Source organism: Hydractinia symbiolongicarpus, chromosome 13 (genome assembly GCF_029227915.1).
Source record: "Hydractinia symbiolongicarpus strain clone_291-10 chromosome 13, HSymV2.1, whole genome shotgun sequence".
In the NCBI taxonomy this organism is placed as follows: domain Eukaryota; kingdom Metazoa; phylum Cnidaria; class Hydrozoa; order Anthoathecata; family Hydractiniidae; genus Hydractinia; species Hydractinia symbiolongicarpus.
The window spans coordinates 11,122,479-11,136,982 of NC_079887.1; the positions used below are offsets into that span (position 1 = coordinate 11,122,479).

At 35.8% G+C, this 14,504-nt stretch overlaps 1 protein-coding gene across 1 annotated transcript in view; it reads right to left on the reverse strand.

The window, feature by feature from the left end:
* LOC130623534 (uncharacterized) overlaps positions 1–14,504 on the reverse strand; it is a 34,417-nt gene that overhangs the window by 14,807 nt on the left and 5,106 nt on the right. Inside the window, exons 2-7 of the mRNA XM_057439023.1 lie at positions 9,123–9,150; positions 7,904–8,094; positions 7,421–7,786; positions 6,575–6,847; positions 6,331–6,352; positions 5,939–6,147 (exon numbers count right to left, since the gene is read on the reverse strand). Coding sequence (XP_057295006.1) covers positions 5,939–6,147; positions 6,331–6,352; positions 6,575–6,847; positions 7,421–7,786; positions 7,904–8,094; positions 9,123–9,150 — 1,089 coding nt within the window. The remainder of the gene's footprint in view (positions 1–5,938; positions 6,148–6,330; positions 6,353–6,574; positions 6,848–7,420; positions 7,787–7,903; positions 8,095–9,122; positions 9,151–14,504) is intronic.

Here is a 14,504-nt window from a genome sequence, read left to right on the forward strand (position 1 = left end):
TATCTAGATGAAGATTCATATCCGAGGAAAACATGTACACGCTGGACATAACATCAAAATTAACAGGGCTTCGAACATATTGGAGCACTTTTTGAAAACGTGTTATATCTTGCCCTACATTCTCTCACAGGAGCATCATACCTTCAAACTTTTGTAGCAGGATTTGTCCCGCTGTATTTGTTTGCATCGAACCTAGTAAAGATGCTTTTGCTTCTGATTGCGATCCAAGTAATAGGACCACTAGACACGAACACTTCACTCAATTTTGTCAGACCTTTGGCTCTAAGGCCCTGGCTTGTTGGCATGATAAATTCTTAATCTCCATCAACTTGGGGACACCATGAATCGGTTATTGAAGCGCATACTGCTTTAAATTTATACAGACCATAGGGATCTGCACCGTATTCACGATACACCTGTGCAAATCCAGATGTCGAATAAGGATTTTTGTATTGACTAAACCCATCGTTAAAAGGCATGGGCGCTTTTATTCGACCAAGTATACGACGCATGTGATAGTAGACATGAAATTGAAATATGGAGTCGATAAGGGGCACAGATCTTGTAATATGTTTAACAGAAATCCCTAGTGCTGTTGTTGTGCAACGAGCTGCAAAATTTACCTGGCTGTTCCAATAATCCAATTTTTGCCCATGTCACCCAACTCGAGCGGGAACGTTAGGGTGAGTTGTTGGAATTTTGATGGGATACTTGCTAAACTCTGGGAATACTACAGGGATATGAGCCTCTGTCGATACATACAGCTCGTGATGTTCCGGATTCGTGATACCCAGAGGCCATTCTCCCTTGTTTGATTTATACTTTGCAATTGGGTTGTATGAATAAATATTTTTATAAGAAATATGAAGCAATTGTATATCACTAATATCAACAACCCAACAATTTTTAATGATCCCTTAGAGCAGTGCACGAGGATCTCTTTAAAATCAATTAATATTCAAGGCGGCTGGTTGAACCTATTTAAGGATACCGCTTTTGAAGGAGAGGCAAACAAAAAACTTTTTTGTGGCAGCCACAAAATAAATTTTAGGCGAGGTAGCAAATATTAAGGAACGTCTAAATCCCAAAATCTACTAAAATAACTACTATAACGACACACAAATAACTATGTTTCATAAATAAATATCCATCTTCCTTCGTAACAAGATTTTTACAAAGTTTTTATGGTTGTGTGGGTAAAAAAGAAGCAAGTTTGAGATGTACTTACCAATAAACATTAAAAATAAGACCTTTATCTCAAGAGAACCAAGAATATTTCACATACAATCGTAGTGCCAGCATTTTATAACCTTCTTTAATACTTCCTGGAACTTTATAAACATCCAACATAAACATATACAACCAATAATAATATTCTTTTCGTAATTTAATTCGCTTTTTCACAACATACATCCAACTTCGAACGATGAAGTTTGTTGTGATGAGATGGCGCCAAATTTGATAAATACACAGACCGGAAACTTTCAACAACAAGTCGAACGTGCAATATGGCGGTTTCAGCTTTGTTTACAAATCTTTATTTTCTTTATCTTTACTCATGAATTAGTTTACTAAGTTCAGTATTAAAAATAAAAATATTTTCGTCGTGCTATTCAACTAATAGCTTATTTGCTATTTTGATCTTTAACTTGTGTATTATTTTTAAAAAAACAACGGTGATCAACGATGCGTGACAATCACTGTAGAGAAAGATCTAATATTGTTTCTGAATAATCACCAGTTTGGCAAATGTGTAAAAATACAGAACCATATAATGAATGATTCAGCATAATAAAGGATAAAATTAAAAAAAAGGGTATTTTGTAATAAACTTCTAATGAAGAGATTTTCTGGGTATAATGTAAGTATAATAACGTGTTGTTGCGCTGCAAAGTTTTAAGCTACAAATTCTGCTTTTTTCAACAAGCAGCTTTAAATTATTACCCCTTAATATAAAAACAGCAAATCTTTCAGCAAAACCATTTTTTACCTGATTTGATGCTAACTAGATATTACAAAAACTAAACAATTGTTAATATTTTATGGGATACTCCAGACCAACGGATCTGGTCTTTGAAATTATCTCAGACATCACGAATTTTCAATCAGCAGCCGTGCCACGGCTGATCATTTCTGCTTTAATATCTGGAAGGAGAAATCGGGATCTCATGACCCCGATACCCGGATCTTTATGGTGAAAGGGCCGTAGAAAATCGAGGATCTAGCAGCTATTACCAATAAACAGGCTAGTAGAGAGCTCATGATATTTGTATTGAATAATGGATATTGCAGGCATCGTGTGAGTAAGGCTTTAGTTGGTATCGATACAGCACTTCAGGAACTCATTGGTGTATCTGATCTACCCGATGGTGTAAAGTACTATACGATAGGTGATTATGATGTATACTATATAACCGATATTTATCACAGATTAAGTCTTATAGGCCTTCAGTCAGATAAGGATGATTGCTTGCTTAATTGAACAAAATCAAACATTCTTGCTTTGCTCCCCACCAAAGAGCTAAACTCTTGTGGAAATATGCTTACATGGAATTTCGACACTCCGACCAATCTTCCATTGAAAGGATCGACGGATTGGCTCAAGTTTATGCTGACCGATCAGTATCACCACGAAAAAAATGTTGCCTTTACAGGACTAACGATGCAAATACTCATAGAAAAAAATAAAAGAGTATGGATGATAGTATTAAATTAAATCCTACCTTATCACCAAACGCGCCTGAGTACGACAACAACGAAAGTCAGGTCTACATATTAAGAAAAATTGATGAGATGAAGCAGTATCTGCTAATGAAAATCAAAGAGCGGGACAGACTCGCGAAAATGTTCAAGATGCATGGGTTTGCTATTGTGATCATGGATTACTCAGTATCAATGTTATCACTACGGGAGTTGGAATTGATGCATTAGCAACAGGATTTGGATCTCCCCTATGCATTGCTATGGAAAGTATAGCTCTAGGTATGGGCATAGGTCAGGCTGGCCTGAGAGATGCTTCGAAAAAGTTAAACGCCAAATCACAGAAATATGAGAGCATTCGACTACTGGCTGAATCAAAATTGAATTTTGTCGTTGATTTCGTAGCAAAGGCAATCGAAATTGGAATTTTTATCAATTTAGCTTCTTTTCGGAGTGTGTTCATTTATTTTCATATAACTGTTATCAACTATATAACCTTTAGATATTACACACTAAAACTCTCGTCGTCGTCATTATCAGATTCACTTAAATAACTAGCGCCACACCTTTCAACTTCCTTATATTTACACTTTTCCAAGTAGGTCTGAATGTAATAGGTGCACCCTTGTTTATAAATACCTCCCATTTTTATGATGACCGTACATTCACGACCTTCCTGCGGCATTTTTTTCTTATGAAAATTTGTTCCTATTTCATCCTCCCATTCTTTCAATTTGCGATTAATATATCGATCTTTCTTCACGCCTTGGTTGTAAGCCCCACTTTCCCACTCACTTTTTTTAAGATCTCGTCGTATTTTCCTAACCACTCAGGATAGTCACCAAGATCAAACGATATGGTGAACGCTGAATTCGGACTATATTAAGAGACACCCTGGGAGTAGATTTTTTAAGGGGTTTTATCAATAGCGGGGATAAGTTGTTGCCGTCTTGGTCATGATAACCGTTCATCTTTACCTTTGTTTGCTGGTATGGAATCAGTAACCACCAAGGTTTTTAATTTTCACATCTTCGATATTGTACGGTGTGACATTACTGTAAAATTCTTTTGATTTAATCATTTGGTCTCTGATTATAAACATGCTCTTTTATTTTATATGAAAAAAAATTGATCAAAACATTTTTTTGTCAAACATATACAAAAATCACCGTCATATATTGTATATTTTTGATAACAATGCCAATATATCATTTTACCTTTCGCCACAAGTTTTCTACCACATTTACACCTATCCTATTCATCAAGTACGCATTCACAATCATCGCGCTGTTCTTTCATCGGTTATATTATAGTTCTTCTAAACCATAAAATATACTGAATCATGAACAAAACTCTCCTTGAATAAATTAAATTAGACATGGATCACATATAATGGCCTTATTACACATCTCCTTGGTTTTAAAAGAATCTGGAATAACCCCGAGCAGCCTTGGCTTTTCTTCAACGGCTCTATTACACATATCCTGATTTTTGAAATCAGCCAGAATATGCTCAAGCATATTGGGATGCCTTTCAACTGCGTTATCATACATTTCCTGAGTCATGAATCGATTCGGAATATCGCCGAACAAACCAAAATCTGCTTCAACGGCCCGCCTACACAATTCCGCTGTCTTGAATTAATCTGGAACATGGCATTGCATCCAGGGATTATCTTCAGCTACTTTTTTACGCATGTCTTCAGCATTGAGACATAAATCAGAGGCAGTCATTTATTATATAAGTTTATTTATCAATATGTTTTTTTTTCAATCCACCATCCACAAATCGAGCTTCTGCAACGGCTCCCGTGTACCAGTTCAAATCCAGGAGATAATTTTGAACATATGCAGCCATAGAGGGATTCTCTGCAACGGCTCTCATGCACATGTGCTGACTCTTGAAGTCATCTCGAACACACATGAGCGCGCAGGGGTGTTTATCAACCGCCCGGCTGCATATTTCCAAAGACGTGAAGCGCAAATGAACATACCTGAGCATATAGGGACCCCCTTGACTGCTTTCTTGCATAAATCCTGAGTCTGTAATTAATCCAGAACATATTTCAGTGCATCCCGATCTCTTTCAAATGCTTTGTTACACATTTCGTGCGTTTTGAAGTCATCTGGAACATTTTCTAAACAACTCATATTTATTTAAATAATTTTTTTGTCAATGCATTACTATTCTAAATCACGAACCCGATCCTGCAAATCTTTACTTGATCTACCATTTTCCTTCTCTTTGTCAGATTCTTTCACTTGGGCAAAGGCCATAAGTGGTAGAGAGATCCCAATACCGGCCAGTAATATCGCGACCGCTGCATTTTCGAACATTTCGAATTTTAATTTACAGTTGATACAAATTTATTTATTATTATTATTTGTTTTCGGGAATCGATCCGGAACATACTCAAGCATATGAGGATCCCTTTTAACTGCTTTATTACACATTTACTGTGCATGTAGATGGTCCGGAATACGCAAGAACAGACAGGGAATATCTTCAACTACCTGTTGCAAATTTTTTGAGTCTTGAATTTATCCGGAACAATCCCGATCATCTTGGGAACCATTTCAACTGCTTTACTACACAATTTCTGCGTCCTGAAGTCATATGGAGCATGATCCAGTATATAGGGATCTCTCTCAACTGACTCGCTGATTACCCTGGCACATACATCCGGAGTAACGAAACACTCCGGAACATACTTGATCAAACAAGGGTTTTCTTGAATGGCCAGGGTGCACATTTCCTTCGTCTTGAATTTATTTGGAATATACTTGAGCATTTAAGGATTTCTTTCAATGGCCTCGTTGCACATTTTCTGTGTCTTCAACCTTTTTTTTATCAAATTTGACGCACTCATACTTATTATAAAATAATTTTGTGATCAAGATATTTTCACACGGATTATGTCGAATATCGGTGAAGTTTTTGCGCATGCGCGGCTGTTTCGGATTTATTTCGGATTTTCCGAATTTATCGGATTGTCTGAATTTATTTTGCGCATGCGCAGCAGCAGATTTTAATGACGCCGTATGGTTTCTATGACAACCAAAAAAAATTCGTGCATGTTTTATATGGAGTCGTGCATATTATGGGGGGGTGACGGGGTAGAGAGGGTAAAGCGGGGGAAGTGCACTTCAACCCTAAAACCATGTATTGTGTGACCCCCCCTCTTCTACTAAAATAAAGCCATTGAATTCGGAAGTAAGTAAGTAAATAAAGCACATACGTAGATGCAGCTTCAGATATTTCATTACCCCTTCGTAAGCATTTTCTTTCAAATATATGTGAAGCACTCCCAATAAAAAGACTATATCTTCTACTGATCCGTTATTTCTTTTAGCAGTTCGTAGATTTTGATAAATCTTGTGATTGCGTAGATATTTGCTGCAAGTTGAAGATTCATCTGGCAAAAAATTCTTGTACTTTGCACATTTCCTAAAGAACAGATACATAGACTCTTTTTAAAAAAAATAGCTACTTACTGTTAAATCAAGCGATATGTAAAGCGAAAGAAACATCAAAAATAGTTTGTCTTTGTTTTATACAATTGTTTCTTTAAATAAAAAAAATTAGGAAATGTTCTATCATAATATACAACTAACGTAAAGTAGCTGCTACCTTTTATATGTTCCACTTGCATCTAAAAAAATGATAAGGACTATTAAAATCATAATAATAAAAAAAGGAAATAAATATTCTAATTAGTCAGATATTATACTTGTGTAATCACAGTGTGCTCAAAGTGTAACACAAAATTTTTGCTAGTGTCATTAAAAATAAGTAGCCAAAAGTTTTGTTCTATCTATCGTAAAATCATTAAATGTATGGTTTGTGAGAAACCATTGTCAATCATTATGTTTACCTATTTCTTCCTGTGTTACACATGGTGCAACTTCGCATCCTGCCCAGCTACGCCTCTTAAAGTCTGTATAACACCAAGGTTGACTATAATATCCTTGTGGATTTCTACAATAATTTTTAACTAAGTTTGGATATAATTTTGGTGATATAAAGGGGTTTGCATCACTCCAGTAAATGCATTTAATCTTGGGGCCACCTTTAGCTTTGCCAATATAATCATCTTGCTTTAGGGAGGAATTGTAGCACATTGTTTTGTATGTAATGTTTTGATTTTCTATGAAATAAAAAAACACGCCACGATTAGATTTTTTACAATTAAGGATTTTTTTCTTATTCAATTAAACGTCTGGGAAATGTAGTGTAATATACCTTTCCCGAATTTCTTAATAATGCCAAACTCACTTTAAGAGGTCGATACTAAAAATGATTCTATCCCTAAGTTCCTTAGCAAATGGTAAAACAAATTACCTAATTTCGTTAATATTTTTGTTCGTTTAGTGTCTCAATTGCGAACTGAAAGTTACGGTCAAACCCTTTATATAGCCGACCTTTCTAAGGATGGCCCCGTTTTCAAAATAATTTTTTTCTTCAAATCTAAATAAAATTCAACCAGAATATATATTGCTCTAAAAACTTCAATTTTGTCATGATAATTTGATATTCTATCTTAAACCCTTATTTGAAGAGCATAGAACCATTTTAAAATTTTGGATGACGTCATAATTATTTTAATTTATGAAATTCAGGACAGGTGTATTGTAGTAATCCATCAATTGCGTGCACGAAATAATTAACTCGCCTGGCAGATCAAAAAGTTCACTGTTTAACTGCAGTGTAAAAATCTTACCTTTTAATTGACAGCGCTCAAAGTAAGCAATATTCTCCTCGGGCAAAGCGTTGCAATTTAGACTAAATTTGTTATCGGTGAGATAAGATGATGATGCTGGACAGATGGTGTGCAAATCTTTTAACATACTAAGCACATATTTGAAAATAGCGAAACAATTGTCATAGATACATGTTGATTTACATGGAGGGGATAATGTTATTGAATTATCAATAGATGACTTCAAGCAAACTGAATGACTTAGATGACAAATGAGCCACTTTGTATCAAAAGAGAAACACTTTGCAAAGGCAGAGATATTCTTGTTGTGAACTGCAGTGATTTGTTTGATATTCTCTTCCAATTTGGGTAAATGAATGCAAGAACCTACATTAAGGAAAATAAGGATAATAATATAAAGAAAGAGTGACTTCAATTAAACTTTGAATCCATACTATAATTATTTCTCTGGAACAATACGAATACTAAACTAGAACATATTACCTAAATGATTTTTCCGAAATGTATTAATTGATATTTTGTTTGTGCTCTCAGTTTTCCATCCAACCACTAATCCAAACACAATCTTTATATACTCATCCTTATTCTGCAAATCCGTATAATTATAGATGTTATATTTCGACAATACATCGGTGCATTGACCTTCAGGCAGTAGATCGTTATAGGGGACGCAGCTAAAATGAGATCTCTAAGTGACTCTAACAAAGTACTTAATGCTTTCATATGGAATTAATACTAATAACCACATGTTTATAACCGCAATTGTAACCCCCTATTGAAATGCCGACAATAATAAAACTTCAAATAAACAGAATCTTATGAAAGTTCACATTTGATCTCTCGCCAATCGCAATGTTACGTGTTTCTAACCCTCTTCGCTTCGGGAAGGAAGGGGGGATTGGGCGTTTAATTTTTTTTAAATGTTTTTACCTACACAGCAATGCTGTGTTACTGAGTATTTATATTTATCTACTAGCCACCTGCATGCTGAATATTTAGATCCTACTACGTCCGAGAGCCTTAAATATAGACCATTGTTGAAAACTACTGACTATTTTTTATAGAATCGTTTTTTTAAAAGAAACTATAATTAATTTTGTTAATTATTTTTAGAGCTTAAAACTCATAACGCAAGTTTATTTTATCAAGAGGAATCAATGCGTTGATATTTAAAATGTGATTAACCTGATTCTTCGAATTTTATATGTGAATTATGAAGGAGTCGAATACTTAGGTTAAAAACATTTATTTGGCTGCCAAAACTTTAAACAGAATGTTAAAATTTGTTTCCGAACTATAGTAGTTATATAATTCACATAAAGTGGTATTTTAAACGTTTGACGACGTCACTAAAAAGTGCTGACAAGCAGAATTTTAATTGCTATCTCTTTGTTCCTTTCAGTCTGATTCAACTTAAAACAGCCTGTAAAATGTTAAAGGGTAGTTTTTGTAGTTTTTTAGTTTTTAAAACTTCCTCGTTTCAATCTAGTAATACTTTGTTGGAGTGATTACATGATATGACGGTCAATTTGCGGTTAATTTTTGACGGGTAGTCGATTAAAGCGGATAGAAATTCGCTTCTATGAACCTCAAAGCAAAAATTAAAAGAAATAACTTTCATTTTACACTACTAAGAAACATTTTGGATTAAGATGTTTAAGAAACACCATCTTAAAATAAAAATTAATAAAAATTGACTTACTTTTGTGCAACCAAACTTTCAACACTTTCTAGAAAAGTTAGATAAAATGTTAAAGCGTAAGACAATATATATTGATAATTATTTACTCAGGTTCAAAATGACTTTTATTACAGTTTCGAAATATGCGCAACTAATAGAGAAATGAAAAGTCCGTCAAAAGCAAAAAAAATGACTTTTTTTGTAAAACAATTCTTTTTAATCTTATTATAGTTCTTCAAAGGGTCCGAACGAATGGATATGCTAGCTTCGTCTATGTACTCCACAAACAGCAGTATGCCAACATCATTATAATTTCAGTTAGCAGGCATGTTGCTGCTAGTTTATAAATTAAGCTTTTTAAAATAATTAAAGCAAGTAAAGGGAAATTAAGCGTATTTAGGTATTCCATCCTAACGACTTGCCTTTTTGCCCTCTGACAGTAACAAGGCCAAAGAAAAGAAATCTTTTATTTCCATGCAACTAAAGAAAAAAACGCACGTTCCATTCAAATTCTTTCATGTTTTAAAAAACATTTTAAAACTTCGTTAAAACGTCGTTTGGTAGGATTTGGAATATTTTGTTTAATGTTTATATTAAGGCAAGTGTAAAGGAAAGTGCGCATGATTTTTATAATCCAAATATCATCTCTAAATAACATTTTTATAACCTGATATTTTGGAAGCTCTTATTTTTCTCAATTGAGTGATATATTTTTTTGGAAAAATGTTAAGGTCGTTTGAGGTTTAGGTGTATACAAAATTTACCCCAGTCTCTCCTAACTGATGTTTCTCTTACAAAACGGCTGAATTTTTTTTCAAAATTTTTTGACCATTCTTCCCAGCTGGGCTGTATCTTAAAAGGGTTTTTACTATTTTGTTTAAAATATAGTTTTCTTACTATTTCATATTTTTCCTTTTTCAACTTGTTTTCTTTCACATAGACGGCTGTAAACAAATTTAAACACGTTTTGTAAGAGAAAGTTCAGATGTAGATACCATTTTATCAAAAAATAAACACTGAAAAAAAAAGAGTTTTTAAGTTTTGACGTTTTCACTCACATGCGGCTACTTGCTGCATTGAAAATACACTTGACAGGTTTTCCATTTTTAAAGCGTGATATTTTTCTCTTTGGAAAGTGAGAAAAATATCGGCTCTTCAAAATTTTTTTTGTTTTGAAGGAAATATGCACACGTGAGCACATATGACACAGAAAAAGTGTTACAAAAATCATCACAACGTTATTAGCGAGTAGACATAAACAAACAAAATAAACAGAGATCCAGATGGAATTTTTGAAAAAGAAATTCATAATTAAAAAGTTTAGTATATTTTCCCCTGATTTCACGAAAAAAAAACGAAAAAAAATCATTTTTTTCCTTTACACTCGCCTTAAAAACACAGTTGTTGATATTAGCTCCGTGGACTGTTGAGCCCAGTTACTCTTTACTATTATTGTGATTACTAACGCATGATGATGATGATAAAGATTGGAGTGAGTTGAGATAAAATATGAGACATGTTACGTTGTTGTAACGTGGAAGCATCATAATACGACCTTAAACTGTACAGGTTTTTATGGTCACTAAGTTGGGACATATGAAAAGGATAGAGAAGATAATTTGATACTTTGTTCTGAGATTTGTTGTTGTTATTACCCAGCAAGGAAGACGCTTTCGACAAATATTTGCAAAGTTTAATTTTACCAAGAGGACGAGAATGCCATCGAACTGAGATAGTGATTTTGTTATGGCGATAAAGAAAAGTGAGCCTGAATTATTTACTTTTGTTTGCCTGTGCAAACTTATCTTTCTTTCTATCTGGGTAATCCCACAAGGAAGTCGCGTAAACATAAGGGTTAAATTGCCGTTGGTGGCTATTTGATGTTTCTTCATTTCTTGTTTTGCTTCCACGGTTTGTTTCCCACTCAAGATACTCATTATTCCCATTTAAATACACGCAAAGCTTTATGTCTCCAAAATATAATTTCCTCAATTAGTCTCTAGCACGATAGGCAAGATGAATAGTGAAGAACCAACACACCAATTTTTGAATTTGTTCTGGCGTTTCGGTTCCAAAATACTTCATCACTTTTAATCTTTTAACTTCACGTTCTTTCGGCAGCCATGCTTCATTTGGTTTATTACCAATACATTTTTGAGTGAATTTGTTGGCGCTTTGCGTCGAGAACTTTCCTACTTTGTCCAAATTCTAAACCTTCTTTAATGTTCATTTCGCTTTCGGTGTTGTTTCCTTGTAATCTGGTGCAACACATAATATTAATTAATGTATGATTTGTTTACATATTAATATGCCACTATAATTTACGCACGGTAAATATGGTGATGTATGATGGTTTTCCCAGCCGTTTAGTATGCTCCTTACTACCTGTCGGTCTACCTCTTACTTTTTGACATGTCAACTCCCTCTATTTTTTTCGACCACATGCACGAACTTTGATGCAAGTGCAAATAGGATGTCTGTATTTATGATTACAGGGAGTTTAATTCTTTTTTCCCAGAGATCATATTGCATTGTGGGGATAATGCTAATGGATTTGTCTAAAGCTTACGACTGCTGATCCAATTACTTAATCATAGCTAAAACTATTTATCCTCTCGCAAACAAAGAGTAAAAATCGGTGCTTCTTAGAGTGATTGGTTTTTAATACTTCGCTTAGTACTTCGCTTAGTACAGTAAGGGTGTATATATGGTCCTCTGCCCTTTTTAATCCACATTAGCGACCTTTTTTTTCGTCGAAGAAACTGATATATGTAACTTCGCTGATATAATTTTATCCGCCTGCTTCACGATACAAAAAATTTACTGGAGTGGTTTAAAATTAACTCACTTAAAGCAAATTCCTGAAAAATTTCAATTTCTGATTTTTAGCAAAAAAGTGAGGCAACCGATAACATTACAAATAGATCACATTTCCATCAAAAGAAGAGATTAATAGTGTGGTAATAAGTTACTATTTAATGACCATATTAAAAATATATGCTCTAGGGCTAACTATGAACTCCATGGTCTTCGTAGATTAAGATAATATTTAACACTAGCGATTGAAATTTTTAAGTCAATAATGCACCTGAAACCTGAGTTCATGTGGTCATACTTTAATCTTAACACGAAACCCTTAAACTATAAACTTAGAACGAGACGAACGTTAGCTCAGACAGACAGACAGACAGACAGACAGACAGACAGACGGACGGACGGACGGACGGACGGACGGACGGACGGACGGACGGACGGACGGACGGACGGACGGACGGACGGACGGACGGACGGACGGACGGACGGACGGACGGACGGACGGACGGACGGACGGACGGACGGACGGACGGACGGACGGACGGACGGACGGACGGACGGACGGACGGACGGACGGACGGACGGACGGACGGACGGACGGACGGACGGACGGACGGACGGACGGACGGACGGACGGACGGACGGACGGACGGACGGACGGACGGACGGACGGACGGACGGACGGACGGACGGACGGACGGACGGACGGACGGACGGACGGACGGACGGACGGACGGACGGACGGACGGACGGACGGACGGACGGACGGACGGACGGACGGACGGACGGACGGACGGACGGACGGACGGACGGACGGACGGACGGACGGACGGACGGACGGACGGACGGACGGACGGACGGACGGACGGACGGACGGACAGACAGACAGACAGACAGACAGACAGACAGACAGACAGACAGACAGACAGACAGACAGACAGACAGACAGACAGACAGACAGACAGACAGACAGACAGACAGACAGACAGACAGACAGACAGACAGACAGACAGACAGACAGACAGACAGACAGACAGACAGACAGACAGACAGACAGACAGACAGACAGACAGACAGACAGACAGACAGACAGACAGACAGACAGACAGACAGACAGACAGACAGACAGACAGACAGACAGACAGACAGACAGACAGACAGACAGACAGACAGACAGACAGACAGACAGACAGACAGACAGACAGACAGACAGACAGACAGACAGACAGACAGACAGACAGACAGACAGACAGACAGACAGACAGACAGACAGACAGACAGACAGACAGACAGACAGACAGACAGACAGACAGACAGACAGACAGACAGACAGACAGACAGACAGACAGACAGACAGACAGACAGACAGACAGACAGACAGACTGTTTACAGAATCAAAGGCAATAGACATGCCCATCCCTGTGTTGTTAATTGATATATCACTATATAACACTGCTTCTGCCGTCACAAAGTGGTGTGCCTATATGACATCATTTGTTGAGCTATTCTCTCTTTAGGTTGATTGGCTTAATGATAGGTATTTTTCAACTTTGACTGTTATTCTTGTTAATGTTGAAGTGGAGAGCATTTTCCCAATGGAATTGAGTGGACTTAGTGGTCTGAGATGTTTTGATGGTCCTAGTACTTTGCTTGGTTTAGTTATTGGTAAAAATACTGATAAATCAAATTCAAAGTCAGTTGAGTGCTCTTCAAATACTTTGTTGATAAAGTATTTGAAGAGCACTATACATGAATGAAGTTAAGTTGGGCCATATTTGACGAGTTGAGCTCCATTATCTCCCATCAATTTGTTGTTATTCATTTTTATAAAAGCATTTATAATTTCTTCTGTAGTTATTTTGTCTTGTAAACACCTAGGATTTCCTTTGAGTGTTTCGATTTCTTCAGCTTTAGGATCGTTAAAGTGGTTTTGAAAATGTTCTTTAACAATTTTGTACTGTTTATCTTTGTTGATAACTATTTTTACACTGCTATCATGAACAATGATAGCGTTTCCTAATTTTGTTTTTTTTTATATATTTTATTACCTTGTAGAACATCATATCCTGTGTTGTGCATTTTCTATTTTTTTTTAGTTCGTTTGTGATTGTGCGTTGTTCTTTTTTTGTTTCATTCAACAATTTACTTATTTCACATCTTAATTCTGCTATTTCTTTCACATTGTGGATATGGTTAGAGTTAATTCAAATATCTTGTTTTTCATGCACTAATAGTACCTTATTGTCTTTTCATCTGTTTGTTTTAAGATTGTTGTCAACTCAATACATGTGTTTTTGGACATTTTCGTGTGTTGCTTGTTATCTTTTTTATATTGTGTGCATTGTTTATCAGACTGTGTGTTAAATTTCTTTGGTATATTCAGTTTTTTATTTTTATGAACATATTGCCTATTTTTGTAGATAATTGTTTTTAATACCCTATGGTCTGAGCTTTTTAGTGTTCCTTGGACGGTTCTAGGGCTTTTTAGTATATGTTGTATTGAGATTGAATTGCTATGAGGTCTATTACCTTTTTAATGTGTTGTATTATCCTGTTTCTTTATTTAAAGGAGCTTCTTCCCATGTTGTT